Raw genomic sequence first — 26,809 nt, forward strand, 5'->3', positions numbered from 1 at the left:
TGCACACACAAACCCTCATGCAAAGGTGTCCTTTGTGGGTATCTATTTTGAATTCAAAAAAATATATTTAATTAAAATTTTATTTTAAGTAGATTCAAATTTTATAATTTAAAAATAAAATCTGTTGCCTTTTTTTAGATAAATTCTTATTGGTATTTTCTTTGAATTTATTTTGATATTGTAATGTAATTTTCTTTTGCACTCTTTTTCTTTTTTAAATGGTTATATTATATTTTCCACCTTATAGAAAATCACTTCTCACAGTAAAATCTGTCAAGTGGGCTGTAATTTTCATCTTCGTTGCTCTTGGATTCTGTAATCAAATTTTCAGAAGAGACAATTCAGGCTGGCCCTTATTTATTTATTTGTCTTTCTCTTTTCTTGGAACTACATTTTGGAAATTGGCAGCATTGCTAATTGTCTGCATCTCTCCAAATCAAAGAGTGCCCATCTCAGGTATCACTGCTCAATTTTTATTCATTATTATTAAGATTAAACAATGTATTTTGTTTAATAATAAAAAATAATAATATTTTAATATTCCTAAGTATAAGCTTATTTTAAAAATAATTGTAAATTATACTATTTTTAGCCACCATTGACTGTGTTATAAAAAAAGAAAGAAATAAATAAAGAAAATCTATGACAGTGCACCTGTATCCCTGCAACTGCCCTGGTTCCTATAGGCAATTGCATAGCTTCCTTAGCCCATACTGCCATATCCACACATGGAAGAGCTCTTTGTTTAGTGGAGGAGACCACTAGAGTCTGGCAATTTTTTTGGAAAACAGAGAGAGAAAGAGCTATAAAATCAAAAGCCCCATTGCACAGGACTTCTCCGATGTTGATTTCTTTTCCCATTATCAGAAAGCACCTCATTTGAACCAAAAGCACGGATGAGAAAGAGAGGCTTCCCGGAGAAGTAGCGTTTGTGGGTTTCAAAATGGATGGAGCAGATCACATCTCTGGGTTCTGTTGTTTTTGGTGAGTCCAATGCTCTGCTCTCTTGTTTGTTTCGCCGCTTTCATCTCCTGCGGATATTTGTTTTATTCTTTTATGTATGTTTGTCTCCTTCTTGCTCGTCTCTTTTGAAACCTTCCCTTTGTCCCTACGGGTATTTTCTTTATTTTTACTTTTTAAATGGGTTGCTGTTGTTTGCTAAGATTCACCATTGTTGAATGCTGATCCAAATACTGCTACCCAAGGGCATTGGTACGGCGACCACCTTATTCAGCATAGCTTATAAGCCAAATGAGTTGGTTTCTGACGACACCTTTTTCTTATGTACCCAGATGAAAAGTTTCATCGAGGACTGAGCTCTCTGCTTCACTTAACCTAAAGAAATTCAAATTTCTGTTATTGCAATTCGGACAAGATGTTATGTGCTTGCTCAGGGGAGCAATTCAAATTTGAAGAGGCACCGCAGTCGCCCGAGTCACTGGCGACGAGGGATTTCTCGGCGAGCGGCCTTTCATCCAGGACTGCTGGAGACTGGGACTCTAAACTGGAGGATATTCAAGTGGATGAAGCTGAATCAACTCTCAAAGAAGCCCTCTCATTGAATTACGAAGTGCGTAGAAACCACTTTTTCTAACCCTCATTAAGAAAACCATATTGTTGCTGTTCTTTCTTCTTTTCTCGGTTTTATTAGCGTTTTGATCTACTTATTTTTCTTTAATCGGTTATAGGAAGCTAGAGCGTTGCTGGGGAGGCTTGAATACCTGAGAGGGAACTTTGACGCTGCCCTTCAGGTATTCCAGGGCATCGATGTTAGAAGTTTAACCCCTAAAATGGTCAAGGCTATAGTTGAAAGAACTCGGCAAAGAAAGCCACGTTCTAAAGGTGATATTGTACCTGCCAATGTCATGTCAATGCATTCAGTGAGTTTACTTCTTGAAGCAATCTTACTTAAAGCAAAATCACTAGAGGAACTTGGGCATTTTAGAGGTATGATAATTTTTCCACCCTGCTAGCTCAGACAGTCATTTAAGCAATACTGGGAGTGTTGAATTTTCAATATGTGCTAGTAGAATTCAGAATCGAAGGGTGTTAAGATTCTTCAGAAGTTTTTGAATTGCTTTAGTTTCCTGGGTGTATATGTACATGTTTTGCTTGTCCTCTTTATGAATAACTATGTACATCATTGATAAACTATGCAGTCTATTCAATTAATTTTGTTCCATATTTTTTAAAAATGAAGCGTAATTTTGTTTTAGGATAAATTATAAGCGGCCCTATAATGGGATTGCAGTGATCTTATATGAAAGGAATTTTTAGTGTTTGAAATTTAAAACAAAGGGTTCTGATACTCATTCAATTCATCAGAAGCTGCAAAGGAGTGCAGAATTATTTTGGACATAGTTGAATCAGCACTACCTAATGGTATGCCTGAAGGAGTTGGTGAAGAATGCAAATTGGAGGAAATGTTTCATAAAGCATTGGAGTTGCTACCAATTCTGTGGATAAAGGCAGGTTTGGTTGATGAAGCTATTATTGCATATCGCCGAGCTCTAGTCAAGCCATGGAATTTAGGTCCACAGAGATTGGCTGGAGTGCAAAAAGACTTGGCTTCCATTTTACTTTTTGGTGCTGTTGAAGCAAAACATCCCCCTCACTTGCAACCATGTGGACCAGGGTCCCCCAGCACTAGTATAGAGGAAGCAATCCTTTTGTTGTTGGTTCTTATGAACAAGGTGGCTTATGGGGAAATCAAGTGGGATGAAGACATTATGGATCACCTGACATATGCACTCTCAATTATTGGACAGTTTGAATTATTAGCAGAGCATGTGGAGCAGGCCCTTCCTGGTGTCTATAACCGTGCTGATAGATGGTACTTTCTCGCTCTTTCTTACACTGCTGCTGGCCAGAATGAAGCAGCTTTGAACCTTTTAAAGAAAGCTTCTGGCTTTTCAGAATCAAAGCACGAACCCCATTTCTCTTCCTACCTGTTGGGTGCGAAATTGTGTTCTGAAGATCCAAAGCATGCTCACGAAGGCATTGATTTTTCTCGTAAAATGATTAACTTGGCTAATCATCAAAGTGATCATTTCATGGGTGAAGCCCATAAATTCCTTGGTGTTTGCTATGGGAATGCAGCAAGAATTTGCTTATCTGACTCTGAAAGAATTGTCCTGCAGAAAGAGTCTTTGAACTCTCTAAACCAAGCTGCTCTAAACAGGCAGGAGGATCCTGAAGTGCTGTATAGCCTTGCAATTGAGAACACCCTGCAGAGGAATCTAGATGCGGCTTTTGACAATGCAATTATGTATACTGAAACCATGGCTGGTAATTCAATGAGAGGCTGGAAGCTACTCTCCCTTGTAGTTTCCGCCCAGCAGCGATTCAAGGATGCAGAAATAGTCGTTGGATTGGCTTTGGATGAGGCTGGGAGAATGGATCAGTTTGAACTTCTCAGGTTGAGGGCTGTGCTTCAAATTGCTCAGGAACAGCCTAAGCTGGCAATAGAAACGTACAGAATATTGCTGTCTCTTATTCAAGCACAGAGAGATCTTCAAGCCAGGAATCCTGATCATGCAAATGTCTTTGAGTCTGTGGTGTGTATTCATTATATGCTGTATCATCTCTTACTTATAACTAGCTGCATGATCAAGTGTTCAAGTTTAAAAATGAGTTTGGTCTTGGTGAATCTAAGAAAGATAAATTTGTAAAAAATAGCCTCAATCAATCATTTTTGGTTAAGCAACTTCAAGGCAGGAGGTTTGGGTATAATTTGATAGTTGAAAGAGTTATCTGAAACAATTCCAATTTCACTTTCACACAAGTACACAGGCCTGGGAGTTTGTTTCTGAACAAAATTTGATGCTTTAACTTATAAATAATAATAAGAGGACATAAGAGGAAATAGGATCGGAAAACCAGATATGTATGTAGTATTTTTGGTACTCTAATCTAATTGCTCAAACTCTAATCCTTCATGAACTTTATTTACAGTTTTGCATCATACCTTCTGATTGAATAATGCAATTATGTGCCATGCCTTTGGCAAGCCTTGAGAGCATCCTCCAATTCTATGTGATTATTATGAGGGAAAACATGTGAAAATTTTTCTCTCTTGCAGATACTGGCAGAAAGGAACTTGGAACTGGCAGTGTGGCAAGATTTGGCTGCCATTTACACTAAACTTGGTTCATGGCCTGATGCCAAAATTTGCATGAACAAAGCAAAATTGATGGACTTTCATTCTCCCAGAAGTTGGCACACCACAGGTGGAATGCTAGCTTTATAAATTAGTTCTCAGTGCATAATATTTACATCTCATGCATAGATCTGCTATTTGTTGCTCATAAACTTAATGACTTATAAAAACATAATAGTCTTCACCAGAACTCCATAATGCTTTTTCCAGGACTGTTTTTTGAAGCTCAATCATTGTACAAAGAGGCCCTTGTTTCTTTCTCAATGTCACTGTCAATAGACCCAGACTATGTTCCAAGTGTTGTCTCCACTGGAGAAGTGCTGATGAAACTTGGAAAGCAATCATTTCCAATTGCAAGGAGCTTTTTAATGAATGCATTGCGCTTAGACCCCACAAGTCATCAAGCATGGTTCAACCTTGGCTTAATTTCGAAAATGGAAGGCTCATTACAGCAAGCTGCAGACTTTTTCCAAGCTGCATATGAGCTCAAGCTGTCAGCTCCTGTGCAAAGCCTAGTATGAAAACGGTTTTCCAATTATTTCAAGCAGAAATTATCCCAAAACAGGAATAATCTGCATGACTTATCATTAATCGGCCATTTGATTGCATGGCTGGAAAACTGAGCTTGTTCCACTCGTTCACTCACCATGTCTGGTTATAGATTCCCTTGACTAATTTGTATAGCAAATCCTGCTTTAGGTTGGAATTACTCCTGTTTATACCCAAGTTTTTGAGCATGTGTGTGGATTAAAAATTTTGTTTCAAGCTGAATAAACACAATTCCTTTGTAACGTAGCGTCGAGTTTTCTTTTTTTCTCAACATAACTTAGGCCTGTCAATGTTAGGTCCATCAGTTAAAGGTTAAAATTCATCATATAGAGGAATCAATAGGCATAGCGAACTTTTCTCAGCAAATGACGTTCAGTTTTGGAGTGCTCACTGTTATAAACCGTGACTGATGATGAACAACGATGGAGCAATCGATGTACAATGTTCCTGAAACGCCAGTAGAAAACAGAAACAATATGAATAAAGGAGAAAAAAACAGTGAAATGTAGTTAACAACAAAGAGAAAGGCAATAATCCATCCTAAAGCAGTGTCTTTGCCATTAATCCAAGTACAGAGCTTCAGATTCCGATTTGGGTTAACGCAGAGAGATCACAGAGAATATAAAGAGATGATTGATACCGCTAAAGCCTATAGGCAATGCCAGGACTCAGGAGGCAAAGATACATGTTTGAATGACAGCGTCTTCTAATACCAACAGCGTTGTTTTAGTGGCGATAGTCCACAACTGTAAACGACGCCGTTTTGATAGCTCTTTATCAATAGCTAACAGCATCCCTCTGATCATCCGAGGGAACCAAAATTTCGAGAGCTCAAGGAAATCTATCTGAACGCAGAGAGAGCTATGAGCATTCGACCGTTTGATAAGCTCCCTCCAACGGAAACCCTAGAAATCGAGAATGGTTTATCTCTGGTCCCGCGCGTGAAGCTCATCCTCACGGTTTACCCTTCAATCTCCTCCTCAGCCACTAAACCAATCGATGAGTGGAAGCTAAAGCGCGCTCTCATTGACTTTCTGAAGACCTCCCTCTCCGTCTCCATCACAGTTCCCGAAGAGGATCTGGAAATCAGGCGGTATAAAGACCTCAAGAAACGTAAACGCGATGATCCCGTCGCGCATGGCACTCTTTGCATTCGAGACTTAGGGTTTCTTAATAGCGGGAAAGATAAGGATGAGGATTTGAAGGTTTTGGAGAAGAAGTTATTGGACTGGAGAAAGTACATTGTTGAAAACATGGATGGAATCGAGCTGAACCTGGAAGGTTTTAAGTATAAGCTCAGCGTTGCTGTGCCAGAGTCCGATGATTTTGAGGGGATGAAGAAAGCTTGGGAGGAGTTTTACGCTTTTGGAAGTCGAGGTTCGTGAGTTTTATTTGCTTTTCAATTCTTAGCTTTATAATTTTCAAGCGATTCTTCTTTGTTGGTTTGGCAGGATACTCCAGAGGGGGCAGGCAAGAGCCGGACACGATTATTGTGAGAGGGGTTCCGTCTCGTTGGTTTGCAGAGCCGAGGGTGTCATCCAAACCTTCATTGTTGGTTACACATACCATTTTCTCCGCATTTGGGAAGATAAGGTAATTGCCATTGTCAATGATGTTCTTGTATGATGATTTGCGCTAAGCTTAATCTTGTTTCTGGCGTGTTTGATATGTTTTGGTGTGTAGTAGTATCGAGTCCATTGAGTCTGGTTTAGTGAATTTCCTTTCAGACACTGCATTGCTAGCACTCCCAGCACTGGTGAATTTACTCTGTGAAGTTTCAGCAAATGGGCAATGTTACATGTAATTTTATAATTTGCAATAGGAAATGCAAGAGTTGGGTGCTAGTAATCCAATTTGGAAAAGCTTTGATGAGTATGGCTTTGAATTCTCTTCTGCATGTGGTCAAGTTGCTAATAGGGCTGGTCCATTTGGTGTTGAACATCTTATGACAAGCACTGCTTGTGATATTCAAATTTCAGCAAAGTTTCCTTTGCTGATTATAAAGTTACATGTAACCATTGCTCATTTGCTATGAATTATGTTTGCTTAATTAGTTCTACAATGTAAGACAAAAATGATTAACGCTACTTATTATTACTTCTACTCACTCGATAGAAATCTTAATGTTGCTGAGGATGATGATCATGGTAAGGATGCAGATGAGGATGGAGGGGATATAATTTCAGGTCTCCACTGCAAGATCGTGGTTCAATATGAGAAACATGGGGACTTCTATAATGCTCTTAAAATCCTATGTGGACGCTCATTGCAGAAGGTAGTAACTTTTTCCCCCCTCTATATGCTATTGTTTTGATGTTTTACGGGCAGTGTGGCTTTGGTTCAATCAATTACCGTTTGAAAAATATATGTCGGTGAAGGCCTGGTTTGACCAGTAAATATTGAATAGTTCTTTGTCACACTCAAGCATTATGCATTGGAGCAATTCACAGTCCAGTTTGGGCCTGGAATCGGCCAACTGGATTGGTCTGGTTCTAACAGGCATTTCTTTTTTTTTTTCAAAGGAAGATTTTAAAAAAAAAAAAATCCTGCACTGGATTGGCCCAAACTGGAGGGAGACTGCAGTCCCTTCCAGGGCTCTTGATTCCAGGGACTAGAGGCAGCAATGCCCACTAGCCAGGTCTATTATTCATAATGGATAGGCTTTTTTGCACCTTAGCACATTTCTTGCATGTATATGGAATTCCATTCCATCTTGTGTTCAGCTATATTTGGTGATGGGGAGAGAGAGACCAAGAATTCACAATACCAGCATATATGTTTTAAGTTTTTGTTAGTTTTTTCTACAGAAGCTTTCTAGAGGAACATGGACATTTAAGTGTGCATATTAACAATATTTTGCTGCAAGAGTTGTATATTCATTTAATTTTCCCTGACACGTATAATGCCTTTCGTGCATTGTCTGTGACATATGTTTCCAACATCTGCTCCTCTCATCTTGGTGCTGACTGCATATACTTGTCATCTGATATCTTCAGGATCATGTTAATGGTTGAGTTGAATTGTTACTATCGGTGGTGTATGTTGATAATAATTGTATCATTTTAAACAAGTGATTTTTCTTAGATGCAACATCACCTCTGCCAAAATGTCAGGTGCTGCCTGTATGAGATTATTAAGTAGTCAGTTACTTTATTTGTTGGTGATGGCTGGCTTCCAAATGATGATCAATTGCTTAATCAAAATTACATTTGGGCAGCAAGGGTCTCGATTGAAGGCTGATTATGATGTCACCTGGACCAAGGATAGCTTCTTCCAAAATTCAAGTAGTCAAGCAAAAGAAAAGACTGCTAGGACGCCAGCAGTGGGAGGAGGGCAATACAGAAATGAAGATCCTAGACGTGAAAGATACGTTTCTCAGTTCACTTCTGATGATTCACGGCGGAAGAGATTCAAGGTTAGAAATCAAATCATTAACATTACAAATAAAACGAATTTTGATGCTTTCGAGTTTCTGAAGTCTTTTCACATCAGTATATCTAGCTGGAAAACTGAAAATAACTTACTGAAAATAACTTGTATTCAATCCGTATTTGAGCTTAGGCCCAAACATATTATTGCTTTGGGCTGGGCTTGGAATATTTCAAAGCCTAAAAAATCTAGCCTATATATATGCTTGATTAAAAAATTAGGCCCAAATATTCAACTTGAGTTGGACTTCGGCCTACACTGTAAGGTATGGCCCAGCCGCCCAGGTTGCCACCTAATGAAGTTTATAATTTATGTTATACGTAGGTCTGTTTTCATAGAATGGCTTCGGTCAATAGAGTGGGTCCCACTTTTGAGGAAGGGCATAGCCCCACTCCAAAGAAGCAACATTTTCCTCATCTTAAGTACCAATTTAAACTGTTTAGACTCTAACTGCTTATGAAGGTCTATGCACGCTATGAATGATGGTACATCTTTTTGTTGAAATGCAGGAATAGAGATTGGCGAAGACTGACAACTTTTCTCCAGTTTGGAATTTAGAACACAAGAAGCCTGATTTCTTTCTGTTTCAACTACCAAAATGTGATGTTCTATTAGCTTCTAGAACTTTTTCTGTATCAATAACCTTGTAGAAAATGATTCTAGAATGGAGCCAATTATGGTGTAAGAGTTGTACCATAGTTCACAATTTGATGTTCTTGGATTTTATAGTGACTTGGCTTTCAAGTAGCACAGTGTGTCAAATTATTGCTCAATTAGCAGTTTTTCAAGGCTTATGAAGTTGGTTTCTGCACTGTAAGCTTGATTTTATATAGGAATGAGACCAATAATCTTATTAATATCGACATTTTTTTATCCATAATTTCAATTATAAGCATGTCTTAATTGATTTTACACGTAGATATTGTTAGATGTATTTTTATATAAGATTGATCTTCCGCCGAAAGCTCAACCATGCTAGCCTGGCATTAGAATTTAACCTAAAAACCACAAATTAATAAAATAATAATATTGTTTAATATAATAATATAAAATTAAAAGTATAAATTAAAAAGAAATTATGCATATTCACATTTATTAATATCATATTCATTTATTTTATTAAAATATATTTTAAAATTATCTAAAAGTATTAGTTTAATATGTGTATATCTATTTAAATATATCTAGTTATACGTTTAAAATATAATATTATATTGTGGTAAATTAATAATATATACTTATCTAAATTTTTAAACACTAATTCTAGACATTTGTAATATATTCTTTGAATTTCTTAAAAAATTAATTAAAAATATTATTCTCTTAATATTTATCTAAAATACTTATAAGTAATTTAATTTCTTTAATTTTTAATACTATTAATAAAAGAAATCACATGCTATTATTTTAAAAATTAAGTGGCTTCAAAATTTTAAAACTCTTAATAGATATACTAAGAAGAATTATATATTAATGTTTAATATACAAAATTTTTAATATAAAATTACAAAAAAGTAAGCAAAAATAAATTATAAATAGTACATGAAATTATTGTTTATCAACTCTTAGGCATTTCTTGATATTTTATATATCTGATTGAAAAAATTTAGTTGTTATATATATTTACGTTGATCTAAATATCTATATTCATACGTTAAATTGTTAAATTAATAATATATAAATTTTAGTATTAAATTTATTTCTCTAGAATGTTTATTATGTATTTGCTTTTAAATTTTAAATAATTAATTAAAAATCATATCATCTTAATTTTTCTATTTGGCAATTTAAACTCTTTTTTTTTTAATATTAGATAGCTTAATCTATCACCTTTAATTATTATTAGACATTATTTGAAACTTTTTTAAAATGATTGAGTGATTTAATATATCCTTTTAAGTGGATTATTTTGAGAAAGATTTATTTTTTTTTTTAAATTTTAGTGAAAATAATAATATAATAATTCGAAAAACGTAGATGCAGTTTCTCTAGCATGTTATTTATTGGAACAGTTGAGAGACAACGAAAATATTTCTAGAAGCTACAAACTGACATTTATTTATTGTCTGGCTATACGTTTTATTTTTATTGATTTTTCTAAGTCTGAAAATTCCATTTTATGCTCAATTTATTATTATTTTTTTTCTTGAACAAAAATTTTAAACAAATTAAGAATTTATTCCAAGATTAAGAAATTGATTTTTTTTTTAAAAAATAGCTCAATAAAAAGATTAACAAGTTAAGCTGAAATTTTTTATTTTTAATTAAATCAAATTTAAATTAAAATATTTATGCTAAGTTGGATAAAAAAAAGTTAAATTTAAAATTAAGTAAAAATCCGTTGTTGTCTTTGCAAGCAAGTATATTTGAACCCTAAATTATAAAATATAAAATAGTTATTCTGACCCTTATTTATCGGGTCAAGGGCTGCAAAATGTTAATCTCCTCAAGTCAGGAAAATCTACTACCATATTCTAATTTTTTTTATTTAATATTTTTAATAAAGTAAACGAATAGTCTTAAAAATAAAAATTAAACAATTGTTTTAATTTAAAATTAATTAATCAATTGCACAAAAACTTGTTTCATCTTTTAAAAATTTAAATCGTCATAAATAATTTTAATATATAATATTTTTAGAAAAATTTTCAATTTAAGGACCGTTGTAATTCCATTTCAAAAAAAAAAAAAAGGACCGTTGTAATTATAATTTAGCGTGCTCGATTGTTTCATATGGAAAATCCAACCAACTCTATTTATGAAATTCCTCGTCTAGAAGGTCAAATTGGGGAGTGCAAATAATGCAATGTTTAGGGTTTTCCAATTCATTTTAGCTTACGCATTGATCATGCCCACATCACATGCATCAATTAATGATCTTTCTCTACATTTTCCCTTTCTGTGATTATATGAAAATCGAAACTTTGATTAAACCAATCACAAATCATGATTTTGATAATTATTGTTTTTATATGTATAAATCGTAGTATTTCTCTTATTAATTCTCATATATTAAAAATTAAAATTCTCTCCTAAAATTTTAATTGAGTACATTCTCTCAATTGGAGATTCTAAGAAAGCAATTCCTCAAACAGTTTTAATATATTTAAGATAATAATTTTAGCATAATAATTAATAAAATAATAGCTTATATTTTTTATTTTAAGATAAATTATTTTTAAAAATATGATAAAATAAAATAATATACATTAAAGGGTTTTGATAAAATAAAAATATGATATATTAACAAATTTTTAAAAATAGAAAAATTGAATTATTAATAAATAATGTATTTTTTAGGACATTTTCGTAATTCATCCTAAAAAAACTGCGATTTTTACCTATTGCATTAATTTTATTTAGGGCAATTAAGAAATGCCAACTAAATTTGTAAGAAATCTTACAAAACCACCTATGTCAAACAAAGAATAAAACACGACAATAGCGCAATTTCTATTGTTAAATGTTCTGGTTGAACCCATAATTTACATTTCTCAACATTTCAAAGAGTTGAAATTTCAATCCCAACCAAGAAAAATAAAATAATCTTCAGAAGCTATTTTGACGGCCATGAGGCGATTTCATGGGATCCCCATTAATATTCTGGTTGGTCCTCTGAGAAATTTCACTGAATCTTCTCACCAATTGCTTCTTCTTTGATGGCCTTATTGAACTCAATGCAGGGACTAGATACCATCCAATAGAGGTGCATAATATTGTTACTGATCTTCCAAAGAAAGCCAACAGCAGCAAAATCAAGACAATAAACACTGGCATGTAATAAGACGGCCTTCTCAATCTGTGCAACATCAAGTTCCATGAAAGCATCCTCCTCTTTTCAGTCTTCTTATCAGTTTCCATTCTTGGTTGCTTTTCTTCAAGCTCATGGTGAGCAGGTGATGTCTCTACTGGCAGCGATTTATCCAAAGCTTCTGCGTTATGTGCAGTTCTTTGTTTATCATCTTTCGTCTCATCGGACTTACTCTGATCTTTCAGCTTGACTACAATTGGGACGCAATCGTTCGAGTTGGAGTAAACGAAGCGAACAAATGAAATATCTTGAGAACCCACCTGGGAATATATCTGTTGCCTCTTCTCTTCAAGATCAGCTAAAAGAGCAGAGAACTTGTCGAGGCCACGAGTGGAATATGGGTTCTTGCTGTACTTAGTGTTTTTTCTTGACGATTTTCTTGGAGTAGAACAGGGGCTAGAAGAACCCTGCCGCTGCAGAGGCTCATCTTCATCTTCATGATGATGAAAACTCCCACAAATGAAAGGACTGAACATCTCATAAGCCGATGAAACTTTAATGTCAAGTCTTGTTCTGGGGACAAAAGGATGTGTTCTTGCGTTGGAGGTTTTGGGTTTTGGACTAATTCTCAATGGCGGATTAGAAAAATGAATAGGGAGAGAGAGGGCTGAGAGTTGGTATTTAAGGGATGCAAAAGAAGACCAGATCCAAGTTGGTCTTTAGTCAAACAAAACGCTTGAAAAATATTACAAATTACATAGAAGCTTCTATGTAGATTGCGGTGTCGTTTTGACTTCTTGGAGAGGAGGTAATCTCTGATAAAAAAAAAGAAAAAAGACTAAATGCAAATTAATAGTTTATAATTTTTGCTAACATCATCCCCATTTTATTATATAGTGGAATTGGAATCTTCTTAATAAGAGCTAATATTATGATGCGTGATTGTAAAATTCCAAAATTGAAAATTAAGATCATCATGTGCCAATACTTTTCAACATTCTATTTGATTTACTTGAAGAAGAAAATGGGATAAGAGACTCCAAAGTAAATAGAATTTGGGCAATTATGAATTTTAAATATATATCAAAATTATTTTTAAAAAAAATACTGTGCAAGTCACGTGTGAAAGTGGACAGATGATTCGGAATCTTGCATCCCACAATATGTATATCTGAATATACTTTATAAAAAATATATATATATTATACAAGACGAAGGAGGCTAGAGATAAAATGCAATTAGAAGATATTAAAAAAAGGGAGAAAAAAAAATTCAATTGATAGGCTGAGAAATATTCAAACAAATATAATATAATCAATGCTGACAAAGCAATAAGCGTGGCCAACAAGAGATGCTTATTTTAAATAGCTTTTGCTAATTAAATTGCACTGAAGTGATTATACAATTTAATTTATTTAAATGAATTCAAAAGTTTTAGTTTAAGTTCACTTTAGAAAATTAAAAAAAAAAAGAAATTATTCTTTATTAAACAAAAATATTATAATTTTAGTCCAATAATTTTTTATTTTTAAATTAAAACTTTCAACTAATTAAAAAAAATTAAGTTGAATATTTCAAATGCTGATATTTATTGCAATCTCATCCACAGTGACGTAGCCAAACAAAATTGAAGAAGCAGCCACAGCCATTGCCAACTGGGCAAGATTATCCACACAAAAATTTTAAACTATGGCTATGCTATAGCTATATAATAGAGTTAGGAAATAATAGACTTACTCCAATCTATAAATTGCCACGTGAATTGTATTTGAAAATTTTGATGGCATGTTTAATTTGTATTATGATTTATTTGATTTTTTTATAGTTTTTATTTTAGAATTGATAAATTATTAGCTATTTAAATTTTAATTTATTTATCATGCATACTAATACAACATAATATAATTTATTTATCATGATGTCATGTATATGTTCATGAGCCAATTATTAATCATATATAGTTTATGGTGAGTAGAATTTAATTAAACTGGTGATTATAAATATTTGAATAACAGGCAAGAAAGGTGAAGCAATAAAAAAAATATATATATATCTGAAATCACTGATCTTTCATTGAGCAGGAAAAATGTGAAAACGTTGAAAGAAAATGCGAAAGAGATAAAGCTTTTCCCTTGTTCACTGCCCAATTCTTTTGGCTGCTGATTAATAAATAAATAGTTTTTGAAAGCAAAAGACAGTTATTCAAACCTGCCCTTTTGTTTTTCTAATTTCACATAATAAATTCTGTTCATCTCCTTTGTGTACTTTCTTCAAATACAGACCATACAACCAATACGGCAAAACCAAATTGTGCTTCCGTTTTGTTGTATCTTTCATGCATAGATGAAGTAATAAATAATAATAATAATAATAATAATAAACTTCATAGTAATTCATTCACATAAAATAAGAATAAAAATACTGTTTGGACGCGTTCAAATGTATAAAAGAAAAAAACATTGTCCTTATTAATATAATGTTTGTCTGTAGCTCGTGTCCGCTTATTTGGAAGAAAAGGATCCAGTTATCGTGACGGAAATGAATTTCCAACAAAGCAAATCCATTATCCACGCGCTTTGAATGACGTGACTACCTCCCATTCAAAAATCCCATCAACTCCGTTGTGCGGGGCACATACCATTATCATGTACGGATTGTAATATTTGAAATTTCAAATATCAGAAATTCATTCTTCTTTATTTATTTATTTGAATGAAGTAGCAGCAGGCACCCGAATCCACGCAATTTCATTAGTAAGCAGCCAGAGTTGCTCGACTATAAGAATAGAGGAATATGTCCCGTTCGAACTCCAAGTCGATGTAAAAACCATTGAATCGATGACCTCGCCAGGGATTTTCTATTGCCCACAAATACCCTATATAATTATTGCTCAATATACCTTACATAGAAAAACACCGAGTATTTCTCCAACCGAAACTGCTAGAATTGAATTCTCGCTTTCATATAGAATAAGAAATATTATCAGTCACGCCCCTACAATTAAATAATGCCTGCCTGGAAATATCATAGCTAGAAACTCCTGCAATCAAGTGCTGAAACAAAATCAAATTGCAGTCATTTTAAACATCTGAAACATAGCAGTTTACTGATAGTATTCTCTCAAGCAACATGGGAGAAATATTCCAACATGGAGGTGGGAAACTTTGACAATACTGCTTCATATATCTTTCGATATATATTATATCCGAGTGTTTAAACATTTTCTTTTAAAGTTGAATGCGTTCTCCACTCCACAAAACCACAAAAAGGTGTTCGCCGCTTTCACTATATACACATCCCCCGCGAAGACAAGTGAATGGAGGAACTCGTTTGATCGGTGTCCTCGATATCTTTTACATGTAAAATTCCATTACCTGCATTGACCAGTTCATATAGAATGTGAAATTCCTGCATCAGAAGATGAAACTCTTCCAGTAAGGAACAAGGAAGCATATGTAATGCACACATACAGAAGAGAAGAAGGAAGCGATATGGCAAGTATAGGCATGATATTATCTCACCTTAATGAGGTTTAGTTATTGTCATAATCAAAATTTTCATCATCTTTCAAGTACTTCTCTTGCACTGCAGCGACTGTGGACTGCTTTGTTAAGGCAATTATGTTAAATACAGCTCATCTCCTCCAAATTAAATGTAACAAAATTCCTTAAGAATTATTTAAACATTAACTCAATCATACGTACATGGTAATATGGCATGCAATCCAATCTAAGTGGGGAAAAAAACAACATATGCAGTTTCTCAAAAGATTTATCTTCTCATCAAAGGGTATCCAATACCTTGCAAATACTCGGTTTTCATTGAAATCACATCCATATGAAAATATCTTACGACTTACCCACTTAAACCTTGCTGATTTTTGTAACAATCTCTCCTTTAGAGATACTAAACTGAAAAATTTTCTAAAGACCACACAACAAGCAAAAAAAATTTGTTGTTTGCAAGAGTTGCAAATATGCCAAGAAAGAAGTTATTAGAAGTTCTTCAATTCATATCTCAGGCAAACTACAATGAGGTAAAATGTTGAAACACAATAAGGATATCTGTAATAATCCCAATCAACAGGACGGACTGCAATTTTGCTGAATTCAACTGCACTAGCTTCTATGCCAGCAAATATATACCCATTGCTTTTGTCTATCAATTTCACAAGGTTTCCTACACTCTCCTTATCCTGAAAAGAAAAATTTGAGTAAAACCGTCTAGAATCATTTGATAAAAATTTTTAGAATGAAGTGGATGGAGACTGCATGCCTGTATATCTAAGGTTGCAAAATCAACAAGACTGTAATCTTCTATCACCTCACATATCTCCTTAGTAAGTTTTCTGCGACAAATAATTGTGAACAACTTGTGTCTAAAAATTCAATGAATGAATGCACAAACATTTTAAATTTCTGAAAGAAAAATAAGATCACTATTAACTTGATTGCTTAAGGAAAGAGTCCAGCAATAGTACTTCTATCACAATTCACAAATGCTAACATTCCCTTATTACACTTGTGCAGCAATGGCAGAAAAAAATCCAATGCCCTGAAAATCTTACTAACCCCATATAGAGTGATAATCTCATTATGAAAGTTAAAGAGATACCAGAAGAAAGTTAAAACTTGTTTAGGTAACTTAAAATGGAGATGCACCTTTCCAATAATTTTCATCACTTCTAACCAGATTATTTTTCAAATCCCCAGATGTAGCTTCTGATGGTATTTTTCCAATGAAATTGATAGCCTCAACCTATGAAAAAGACCTGTCAGGGCAGCAGGGCAGTTCAACCCCTATCCTGGTTTGATACATTGGAGTATTTTTCTAAAAACTGGATGGTATTGACAACTCATCCCATCCCAGAACATTATGATGTCATACATATGCACATATGTCAACACAAACAACAATTACTAGATTACAAAACCACCCCTAGAATTAACTTCCCTTAATATTTACCACTTTGGATTTGATGAACTTGATCCTTAATCTCTTTGGATAATACTAACTGACCTTACTAGATAGTATAGCTATAGAGGAGAAGCACAGTATACTGAGACTGATTCACAAAATTCTTGTTGTAAATGTTTCTACTAAAGACCTGTATTTAGATGCACGAGGATCCTGATCAAGGTGGTGCTGCAAATATGATAAGTTTTGGACATCTGTGTAGAAATCGAGGTTGAAAGCTGCAATAGAAATAGCAAGGCACACTTCAAAATGTTTTGTTCAAATCTCAAGGCTCATGCCGCATGTGAAAGAAAGAAAAAGAATACGAAACCTAGTTTTCCGTAGCTCCCAATTAGATCAATCTTAGACAAGACATTAATGTGAGGGAGTTCCAGATGGAGCATAGTTGACAAGGAGAGAAGCAATGCACTAATATATTTCCCAGGATCACTGCAGAGATGGGCATCAACTAAATGCACAGCTGTCAACTGATAAAGGCCCAAAGATAGATTATCAGCAATAACATCAGATTGAAAAGGTACACCTCAACTGTTCAGGGTCACAAAGAAAGTTAGAGGTAAGATATCGATATAGAAGATCTAACCATACCCTAAGGTTTAACTTCTTGATGAGTTTCATTATAAAATTCTTGGCATTTGAGTGAAGGAAAAATAATTCCACCTGACCAGGAAAATCAAAAAGAAGGTAGTGATCTGCAAAGTAGATAAATTAGTCAGGCAACATAAATATTGACTGCTAGAACAAATTAAAATGAACAATAAATTAACCTGCACATGCATAGAGATGGACAACAGACAGAGGCAATGTTTAAATCAATAAGTTAATCTAGCTTGATAGCATCTAACAGTCAAGCACAAAGCAAACCCTTTGCCATCTCAAATGGGGTAGCAAGTGTTTTGGTAACTATAAGATGCCTCTTCCAAACTGTTGTCACTGTAGGCTAAGTTCATTAGATTTTATACAGCTGTAATGAATTCTATGCAACAACAAATATGTTGTCCCAATAGCATGTCTAATTAGAAAATCCACCTGAAAAACTTTTCTACTAGTGACAACAAATTGTAAAATTTTGCAGTAAAACCTACTGTTCATCCGATGCAAATCATAATCTGTTAAGATAAAATTATAATTACACCTCATTTTTCTTTTTCTTTTTTTTTTAAAAAATTGCAGTTTATGAGATGATAAGTGAAAACATCAATAACCTTTTAAAAACATTACTTCACAACAGCACAATTACAAGGCATCTAAGCAAGAAAAGTCTCTCATGCCAAACTCTGTGGCAGACTAACTTAACATTTTTTAAAAGAGGCCAATTGTACTGCAAAAAAAAAAAAAAAATCAGAACAGAAAGAATCAATTATGACTCAAATCTTGCTTCAACTTTACAGCAGTTGATTTGTGTCTAAACCAATGTTTTAAACTTTTAGCCTCTTTAAAATATGAATCTCTTCAAATAGCCTTCTATTTTTTGAAGAGACCAAAAAGTCATTGGAATGGAACCATATACTCCACATATGCTCCAAGAATATGAATACCATTCCAAACAGAATGAATAAAAGAGGAAAGAAAGAGAGGTCCAATAGACAAACCTTTCAACAGAGGTTCCAATTTAGATTGCAACCAGTCAATATTCTTCTCCAAATAATCCATGCAATACACAAGACCTAGTTTAAAACATGAAAATACACTTCAGAAACTGCAGAATGATGCAACTATCCACTAAATTCTACAACCATGGTGATTAGATAACTAATTTAATAAAATTTTTTATTGATGTTTAATCCCAGATAGGAGAGGCATATGAAACACTAATTTTAGTGCTCATTGCCTTCCTGTTATCATCAGTCCTAGGGATCACCTTCTCTCTCATCCTCTCCTCCCCCTCACCTCGTGTCTCTGCTTGCAAAAGGTGTTCAAGGTCCTTGGGCATCCAACTGATAATGTGACAACATCCAGTCACCCTATTCCACTCTTCAGGATAGGCCTAAAGGAGTTGAAAGTAGGACCATAAACTATACTGCTACTTGTGAAAGGCTGCTCAAACCAATAAAAAGGTTTAGGTTTTGGACGTATCAATCACTTGGTTAAATTTTTGCCCTCCAGGGAAAGGTAACAAGCTCAGATTGCAACCATCAGAAGGGACCATTATTAAGGAAAAAGTAGTCGTAAGTCCATAGATTTTCATAAACTTCAAGGACGCACAATTAGTGGGAACACAACTTGCCGAATATGGAACTATAGAAAAGAAAGAAAATGAAAAGGGCATACTTACTCACCTCCATTGGGACCAAGAGAATGCTCCATCATCACATCACTTAACTTAATAAGATCCTCAATATTCACAGCACATTCATATCTATATTCATATAAAGGAAACTTCACATTGAATGAATTTGACTATAATTACAAGCACACTCGAAAATAGTTCAAAAAAGATACGGCAACGCATCATTTGCAGGATCCAAATTGATGACTGCAACCTTTCTGAATCGCATTAAGAGAACGAGTTTGCCAATTATCAGTTATGTTCCAATTAGAAAAATAGAGGAGCTTAGTGGAAGAGAATTGAAGCTACCTTCCGATGAGGCTAAGGAACTGAGACATGCCATTGCAATAAGTGGTTTTTCCCGATCCAGGTGGACCTATGACTACTTGACCAAAGACCATCCTAGTTTTACTCAGCAAGAAGAAGCGAGGCGATTCTGCTTCTGCGAGGATTAATCGTCGTCTTCTAAGCTGAAGGGGTTTTGCTTTCTGGGGTTTTAGAAATCTCCAGACGCTTGTTAGGTCACAATTTTATATAAGAATCACTAAAAGGTCTAAAATAACCTTGCATCAATCGTCCAGACAGCTAACCTTCAATTCTTTCCTTTCGAGTTCCAAATAAAGCCGCCAAGCATTCCAGTAGGCTACCAACCAGTAACGCAACCAAGCTACAAGATCAAGGTATAATTTGAAACATAAGCTTTTCCTCTTTATCAGCTTCTTTTAAGTAGCAGCAGTTTCCCAAAAAGGAACAAGGCCTTTGAATGATTTGCCGACGTTTCAGAGGCAAATAATCAAACGTGGGATGGACCCATGGTCACCCTTCGAAAGTATCTGTTACAAAAATGCAAAACAAAATATACATATGTAAGGGGCCTTCCGAGAATCGAACTCGGGACCTCTCGCACCCAAAGCGAGAATCATACCACTAGACCAAATGCCCAAACGACGATTCAGCTTCTTTTAAGTATTAGAAGTTACAAAAAGGAACAAGGCCTTTGAATGATTTGCCGACGTTTCAGAGGCAAATAATCAAACATGTGATGGACCCATAGTCAACCTTCGAAAGGATCTGTTACAAAAATGCAAAAAAAAATATGTAAAGGGGCATTCCGAGAATCGAACTCGGGACCTCTCGCACCCAAAGCGAGAATCATACCACTAGACCAAATGCCCAGATGATGATTACGTTTACCTTTTTCAGAACTAATTGAATTCTCAACCAACCTGGTTGGATTATCAGAGAAAGAGGAAGTGGTCCATCTGATTGTTTTTGGACACGTGGTTCTAGTATGAGATATGATTGAACATCTCATATGTCACTTGGAGGCAAATCACATGGAATGATTTGCATTTCTAGAGGATCCAATGCTTGCGAGGACCATCATGATCCATGAATCATGAATGCATGTGAGTGCACTCAAGCACTCCAATTTGTTAACTGTCACAAGAAAACTTTACTACTCGGGCCCTTGTTTATGGCCCTAGCTCACTTTATCCGCTCTATAAGCAATACGATATCACAGTTCTTTCATTTATCATGTCCAAGTTCATATGCAATGACCTCTGCCTCACTGTTTAAGTAAGAAGCCAATAATAAAAAGTTGAAAAAGTTCAATGCAATGCAAGCAAATCCAGCTGGGTATTGAGTGATGGCATTTGAAATTCTTGGGCCCAAGGAAAAGGCTTTCTACTTCCTAATCTCTTCTTTAAGCAAAAGCAAAATGGTTTAAGCTTAACCTTATTAAACCCTGATTAGGGAATTCTTCCCCTTGGTACTCATTTCTCCATCACTCTCCTTTTCCCTTTCCAGCACAGCATGAACCTACACGGTTAAAATTTAGCATGACTGAGCCCTCACTGTTTGCCATGCAGGATTTTAGTGAAGAAATGTACAAACTCCGACGGTCCCCGCCTTTTGCTTTCAAATTGCTTTCAAATTGTTTGACGATAGAACTAAGTGTGTGGCTCTTATTTCTATAAAGATGACGCTGCAGATAATTGCAAGGAAATAATATCAGGTATTAAATCTGGTGAGAAAGGGTCAGCTAAGTGGGCTCCCATCTGGAGGAATAGGACGTGCCTGGTTGATTTGCTCCACAATTAAGGCAAAAGCATGTAATTGAATATTTCTTGTAAGGCAACAAATGGATTAAGATCCTTCTAATACATGCAATAGAATAACTATTAGTGGACAAGACATTTTCACCAAGCAAGGTAAAACATTTTCCATGGAAAATCCTGTGAGATTCCCAAGCAGAAGTAAATTAATTAAGAGCTCCATTTTTTCACTAATGTATATCTGTCTACAGCTATTACATGACAGAAAAGGCACAAAATATCTCAAGACAACGGTGGTTAGGTGCTTCAAAGTTGGACAAAATGATTACCAATTGCCACTAACTTCAATTATACAAGTCTGCTTTTGGTCTCTGCTATCCCCTGCAACGCACATTCGCTATCATCTCCCTCCTCTTAATTCCTCCTTCTTCCCTTTAGTCCCCATAGTTGCAGCTTCGAAAGGTCAGAATTTGAAGCAATGGCATTTGCAGGAACAACCCAGAAGTGCATGGCATGCGACAAGACTGTCTATCTTGTGGATAAGTTAACAGCCGATAACCGTGTCTATCATAAGGCCTGCTTCCGATGCCATCACTGTAAAGGAACCCTCAAGGTATGCCGTATTAGTCCTTTGTTTCTGAGTATAAGGATTCTCACAAGACAAGAAATCAGAAGCTTGTTATATCCATTTGTTCTAGTTTTTTCTTCTTCTTGTCTCAAATCTTATAGATATCCAATGTTCAAATTCGATATCCTGCATAGATCAATCCATCCGATTTAAATGCAAATCCATTCTAGAATGCAAAATGGACAGTTTACAGCAGACACTAGAAATAGAGGAGCTCCTCGTCGTAAAATTACAGTAAACTCGTTTCTCATGAATCCTAATTTGTTTCTCCATTGAATAGAATCTTGACTTTTGGCAGCTGTTCTGACTTCTGAATCTGACCTAAATCCACTAATCTTCTCCTTTTTGCTGAGGAGAATAGATCTTTCGAGATTTGGATTTTACGACACCTGATGCCCCATCAAGTAAATTATGCTGATTTCCAATCCATGATATGTATCATCTCCCTCCCTAAGCTTGCCATGAGATGCAGCTATTGAATGAAAAGTTAGGAACTAGTCTTGTTTTCTGATTTGTACGATGTTAAGTGTAATGAAGGATAATTTAATGTGGATTTCACATGCAATTCAGCAATTCTATTGACTAATGGTTTTGAATGCAGCTTGGCAACTACAATTCCTTTGAAGGAGTACTCTATTGCAGGCCACATTTCGATCAACTCTTCAAGAGAACTGGCAGTTTGGACAAAAGCTTTGAGGGTAAGAAACGCTAAAAGACTGAAATAGAAACCTGAATCAGTTACTTTTTCCTTCTTGAGTCAGAAGTAATTTACTCCATTTGAATATTCTTTTCAGGGACACCGAAAATTGTAAAATCTGATAAACCTGCTGATGGTGAGGTAATTTTGTCAAAATTGGATTCTTGTTCGTCTTAAAGATGAGTACCAAACACCTCCCATTACCTGACAATGAATTGCTTTACAGAAACCTAATGCAGCTAAAGTCTCAAGCATGTTCGGTGGAACCAGAGAAAAATGCTTTGGCTGTAAGAACACTGTCTATCCAACTGAGAAGGTAAAGGTTACCAATATTCTCTTTATTGAAATGCATATAGATGCTTGATTCATGCTGTGTTAGATGCTTTATTATTTAAACTTTTAAGCAGTTGCAAGATGTGGTGTAGCTTTCACAACACCAATGATTGACAATGGAAACTTATTCTCTTTTAAAAGGTTTCCGTGAATGGAACTCCTTACCACAAGAGCTGCTTCAAATGCATCCATGGAGGATGTGTAATTAGCCCATCCAACTACATTGCACATGAGGGTAGACTCTACTGCAAACACCACCACAACCAGCTCATTAAGGAGAAGGGCAACTTAAGCCAACTTGAGGGTGATAATGAGGAATCCATGAACAAGAAAGTTAATGGAAGAGAAGTTACTGCTGAATCATAGGCTGTCAACGAATGATATGCCTTAATCCCGCATCTTCCTCCCTTCCCATGTTGTTGCCACACTTCATGTTTGTTCTTCCCTGCAGTCCAAATGGCTTTGTGCTTATAAGTAGATGAGATTCTTCGTGATATCCTAATTGCAGTGTGCGATTTTTGTTTGTTGTATTTTGGCTTTTGTTCTACTGTGTGTGCTCAGGTGAGATTCGAACACCTAATTTGATTCTCATACATCATATGGAGAGCTCAGCTGTTGTAATTTGTGTATTCTTTATTGACCTGATGATCAGCATTGCACTTCCTGCATTACTGACTTCTACCCATCACTGATTTTTGCTTGAAAAGACGGGAAGAACAGAGGATGTTGAGGGATCTAGAGAGTGAAACGACTCTCAAACCAGGAAGCTGATCAACTTAAACGACGACTACTCAAGTAGTCCAAAATCCCAAGAAAAAAAATGCTGTAGGGTCTATCTCATGCAGCAGGTCATATGGTCAATAAAGGCCATACCTCTTCTGTTCCTCACGAGAATGCCTAACATCCACAACATGTGATTCGTGAACAGGGCAATGCCCAATCTAGGATGAAGAAACTTGTGCAACATATTTGAATTGAATATGCAATTGAAAGTTTGAAACCAGACAATAACATGAATTTTCAACTCGAGAAACATTCTGCTGGCTTGTCCGTGCTATGTTAGAACCATAAATTGCATTACATTGTTGCAATCAAAGTGAGTGAAGGATGCAAGGATTAAATAAAATAAATAAATAAAAAAGTAGAGAATGTTTAACATGATTATTTCTATAACAAATGTAGTACACAGAGCCATGGAAAATTATGGCATTGAGCTACAATCTATTTGTACACAGAAGATCCTGAGCAAGGATATCAATCAACTATCTATCACAATAATGCTCCATTACATCCAGGAGACGACCATCCTGGGCAATATGCTTTAGGTCAACAATGTAATTGTCCCGAAGAAACCCAAAACCAAATGTCCCATTCTTATATTGCCAAATCCTTCCCTCAACGTGCCATGGATTTGCAGAAGCTCCCGCCAAGCCTGGGATAACTAAATCATAACTTGAGTTGATGTGCATAAGGCGAGAGACCACCTCGTGATCAATCAGAGGGCATTGCCAACGTACGTCCCCAGATTTCATGGGTGGACGAAGATGTATGCGACTACTGTACAGATATTCTTCTTCAGGTGAGAATGGAGACACAATAAATGCAGGAGTTGATGTCCAGAACACTGGTGTAGAGCTAGAAAGCGGATCAGACAAGTCACCAACCCTTCGGCAAGAGATGCCAACTCCATCATATGCTACAAGATAAAATTCCAACTTCATGTCGTCACAAAGTCCCTGCAACAAGAATCAGGGGAAAATGCAAAGTTATGAAACAAATTAGAAGTCATAAATAAAATAAAGCCTTCAGAGCTCATTTCTCTTAAACAGAACGGTTCCAATGTGTAAAACTAGCTCGAAACAAATACAGTTTACACATCCACAAACAAAATGTCAAACTTTCAATCAATAAACACAAGCAGCAACTACATAAAAGAAACAAAAGCCACACACCTTCCATAATCCCTGCAATGGTCGATCTGGTGTAGACGAGGAATCAACAATCTTCAAGAAGTGCTCTGTCTCCCATTTCTTCCTCCCCTGCTTCTCCTTCTCTCTCCTCCGCTGCCTCCTGCAGGACCTATCTGCTCCAGGACTTGTTCTATTCGCATAGTATTGATACAACTCCGATGTTTCCTCTAAGCTCCCCGGAGACCCGCTTTCTAGCTCATTACTGACATCCTCACCATATTCTCCTTTCAAATTCGCCGCACCTGAACTCCTTGAATAAGCGAAACCCACATTCTCTTCTATGCTAAAATGTATATCCCCGATAAAATTAACGCTAACCTTAATCAGATCCATCTCAAAGAATCCTAAATCACCAGATAGCCCATCATTATTGCCATCGGGATCAAGGTAATTTAAAAGTTGACCCTCCGCTGATATGCCCATCCACAGGAACGGCGTCTTGGTTACATCATATGTACCATTTTGAGATGGAGAGACTCTAGAACCAGAAAGAAACCAAGGACCCCACTCGAAGAAAACTAGCGCAGGAGGTTTCACTCCTGCGGATTGCCTCTGTTTACTTTGGCCGCACAGGCGCCAGAATCCGGTCAGATTCTCCCATTTGTAGAGAGTTTTATAGAGGAGCTTGTAGGAGATTTTACCATTACCCCATTTATTGATTTGGGTCTTAGACCCCCACCGCCGATCGCAGATCGCGTACCAGAGCTTGCTGTCGTTTTGGCAAAGTGGGGAGAACCGCCTCGATGTGCAAGCAAAATTGGCAATCTCGGTAGGCGTTAGGAAAGAGAGGATACAGAGCTGAACGTCCTCAGGGAAATCAGCAAAGGAATATGAATTCATTTCCGCCATCTGAAAAAAGTTGACAGAATTTCTGGGTGGATGCTGTTTGTTTAACAAAAGAGAGAGCTTGAAGCCTTGTGAAAGTCCGGTAAGACAAAGAGAGAAGTACAGGAAAATGGGAATTCTTGGAGAGTAGGGATAGGGAATATTCCTGTTGAGCTAATGAATGTATGGAGTAGGAGGAAATGGCGAGGGATGGATCAAGCCGTGCGGTACAAGCTTCGAAGTCAGAAGTCAGACCTGGGTTCCGCCGTTGTTGAGTTCAGGTGTTGCCGTGTTGGTGACAAAGAATTGACGGAGAACCAAAGCCGAAATGCGTTATCCATAGGCCCCAACCTTAGCCCAGTATTTTCTGTTTCTAGCAAATGGCCCACCTCGCAGTCCTGGCCCATGCCCATTGCTTCAGATTAATTTTTAGTTTATTTTGATGTTATAAGGCCATCTCCAACCCTATCACCATGTTTTTGCACTATTTTAGTGCGTTGCATTAAAATAGTGCAATATTCTCTCCAACCTTCTACACCAATTTTAACACCAAAAAAAATATTTTATTTATATTCTTCTCTTTCTTTAATATTATATTATTTATTTTACTTTAATTTTATTTATATATTTTATTTAAAAAATTCATATAATTTTATATATTCACTCTAAATATTTATATATTTTATATTTCCATTCAATATTCAAATATTTAATTATTTTATAAATAAACAAAAAAACATATTAATTATAAAAATATATTAATTAAATAGTAATTATAAAAAAAACATTACTTAAACATTAATTATAAACATACATTAATTAAATATTAATTAGCAAATTAAAAATAAAATAAACTCATACATATTATAAACATACATTCTATATAATATATTATAAATAAATTAATTTATTATAAATATTATTTATAATTATGAATATATTAATTTAAATTAAATTTTAATAATTATAAAAATATAAAATAAATTAAAAATATAATAAATTATGAGAGTGAAAAAAAATTAAACTTAATTAAAAATATATATAAATTTTAAATTTTATTATAATTTTAAAAAATAAAAAAAAGATATAAATTTTAAATTATATTATAAATTAAAAAAAAAAAAAAAGAATGGTGCTGCTACAGTGTCACGCCATATTTAGC

General features: G+C 35.2%; 6 protein-coding genes and 2 non-coding genes across 12 annotated transcripts; 3 read left to right on the forward strand and 5 right to left on the reverse strand.

Annotated features, from left to right (window-relative positions):
* Positions 1 to 437: 437 nt before the first annotated feature.
* On the forward strand, positions 438 to 4,950 carry LOC110605966 (protein NPGR1). Of its 2 annotated transcripts, XM_021744664.2 has the most exons (7): positions 438 to 456; positions 868 to 984; positions 1,293 to 1,570; positions 1,689 to 1,947; positions 2,326 to 3,557; positions 4,082 to 4,229; positions 4,370 to 4,950. In XM_021744664.2, exons 3-7 carry the CDS (start codon positions 1,376 to 1,378, stop codon positions 4,678 to 4,680), a joined length of 2,145 nt encoding a protein of 714 aa, XP_021600356.1. In that variant the 5' UTR covers positions 438 to 456; positions 868 to 984; positions 1,293 to 1,375; the 3' UTR covers positions 4,681 to 4,950. The 2 variants fall into 2 exon arrangements, with proteins under 2 accessions (XP_021600356.1, XP_021600357.1); XM_021744665.2 differs by lacking the exons at positions 438 to 456; positions 868 to 984 and adding an exon at positions 1,158 to 1,212.
* Positions 4,951 to 5,426: 476 nt separating this feature from the next.
* Positions 5,427 to 8,884, forward strand: LOC110607011 (A-kinase anchor protein 17A). 2 transcript variants are annotated; one of them, XR_006349431.1, is made up of 6 exons: positions 5,427 to 6,085; positions 6,160 to 6,301; positions 6,824 to 6,983; positions 7,793 to 7,821; positions 7,926 to 8,123; positions 8,647 to 8,884. XR_006349431.1 is itself a non-coding variant. In XM_021746054.2 (5 exons), the coding sequence occupies exons 1-5, from the start codon at positions 5,572 to 5,574 to the stop codon at positions 8,650 to 8,652; spliced, it is 1,020 nt and encodes a 339-aa protein (XP_021601746.1). In that variant the 5' UTR covers positions 5,444 to 5,571; the 3' UTR covers positions 8,653 to 8,884. The 2 variants fall into 2 exon arrangements, 1 of the variants encoding a protein (XP_021601746.1); XM_021746054.2 differs by lacking the exon at positions 7,793 to 7,821 and having other exon boundaries at positions 5,444 to 6,085.
* A 2,588-nt stretch (positions 8,885 to 11,472) lies between these two features.
* On the reverse strand, positions 11,473 to 12,559 carry LOC110606963. The gene has a single exon (XM_021745986.2). It carries the CDS (start codon positions 12,422 to 12,424, stop codon positions 11,687 to 11,689), a length of 738 nt encoding a protein of 245 aa, XP_021601678.1. The 5' UTR covers positions 12,425 to 12,559; the 3' UTR covers positions 11,473 to 11,686.
* Positions 12,560 to 14,942: 2,383 nt separating this feature from the next.
* LOC110606741 (GPN-loop GTPase QQT1) lies at positions 14,943 to 19,963 on the reverse strand. 3 transcript variants are annotated; one of them, XM_021745708.2, is made up of 12 exons: positions 19,725 to 19,963; positions 19,444 to 19,622; positions 19,308 to 19,352; positions 19,145 to 19,224; positions 18,458 to 18,532; positions 17,454 to 17,557; positions 17,176 to 17,332; positions 16,996 to 17,083; positions 16,164 to 16,236; positions 15,953 to 16,083; positions 15,410 to 15,484; positions 14,943 to 15,296 (listed from the first exon to the last, which is right to left on the reverse strand). In XM_021745708.2, exons 2-11 carry the CDS (start codon positions 19,533 to 19,535, stop codon positions 15,421 to 15,423), a joined length of 909 nt encoding a protein of 302 aa, XP_021601400.1. In that variant the 5' UTR covers positions 19,536 to 19,622; positions 19,725 to 19,963; the 3' UTR covers positions 14,943 to 15,296; positions 15,410 to 15,420. The 3 variants fall into 3 exon arrangements, with proteins under 3 accessions (XP_021601400.1, XP_021601401.1, XP_021601399.1); XM_021745709.2 differs by having other exon boundaries at positions 14,943 to 15,262; positions 19,444 to 19,963; XM_021745707.2 differs by having other exon boundaries at positions 19,444 to 19,963.
* Positions 19,964 to 20,004: 41 nt separating this feature from the next.
* Positions 20,005 to 20,076, reverse strand: TRNAP-UGG. The gene has a single exon. It is a non-coding gene; the product is annotated as a tRNA-Pro (tRNA).
* A 161-nt stretch (positions 20,077 to 20,237) lies between these two features.
* On the reverse strand, positions 20,238 to 20,309 carry TRNAP-UGG. The gene has a single exon. It is a non-coding gene; the product is annotated as a tRNA-Pro (tRNA).
* Positions 20,310 to 21,449: 1,140 nt separating this feature from the next.
* LOC110606572 (LIM domain-containing protein WLIM1) lies at positions 21,450 to 23,520 on the forward strand. Its single transcript, XM_021745438.2, has 5 exons — positions 21,450 to 21,807; positions 22,424 to 22,520; positions 22,617 to 22,660; positions 22,746 to 22,835; positions 22,994 to 23,520. The coding sequence occupies exons 1-5, from the start codon at positions 21,673 to 21,675 to the stop codon at positions 23,216 to 23,218; spliced, it is 591 nt and encodes a 196-aa protein (XP_021601130.1). The 5' UTR covers positions 21,450 to 21,672; the 3' UTR covers positions 23,219 to 23,520.
* A 474-nt stretch (positions 23,521 to 23,994) lies between these two features.
* LOC110606571 (F-box protein At3g12350) lies at positions 23,995 to 26,001 on the reverse strand. The gene is made up of 2 exons (XM_021745437.2): positions 24,805 to 26,001; positions 23,995 to 24,588 (listed from the first exon to the last, which is right to left on the reverse strand). The coding sequence occupies exons 1-2, from the start codon at positions 25,669 to 25,671 to the stop codon at positions 24,115 to 24,117; spliced, it is 1,341 nt and encodes a 446-aa protein (XP_021601129.1). The 5' UTR covers positions 25,672 to 26,001; the 3' UTR covers positions 23,995 to 24,114.
* Positions 26,002 to 26,809: the final 808 nt, after the last annotated feature.

The sequence above is a fragment of the Manihot esculenta genome, chromosome 18 (assembly GCF_001659605.2).
Source record: "Manihot esculenta cultivar AM560-2 chromosome 18, M.esculenta_v8, whole genome shotgun sequence".
NCBI lineage: Eukaryota > Viridiplantae > Streptophyta > Magnoliopsida > Malpighiales > Euphorbiaceae > Manihot > Manihot esculenta.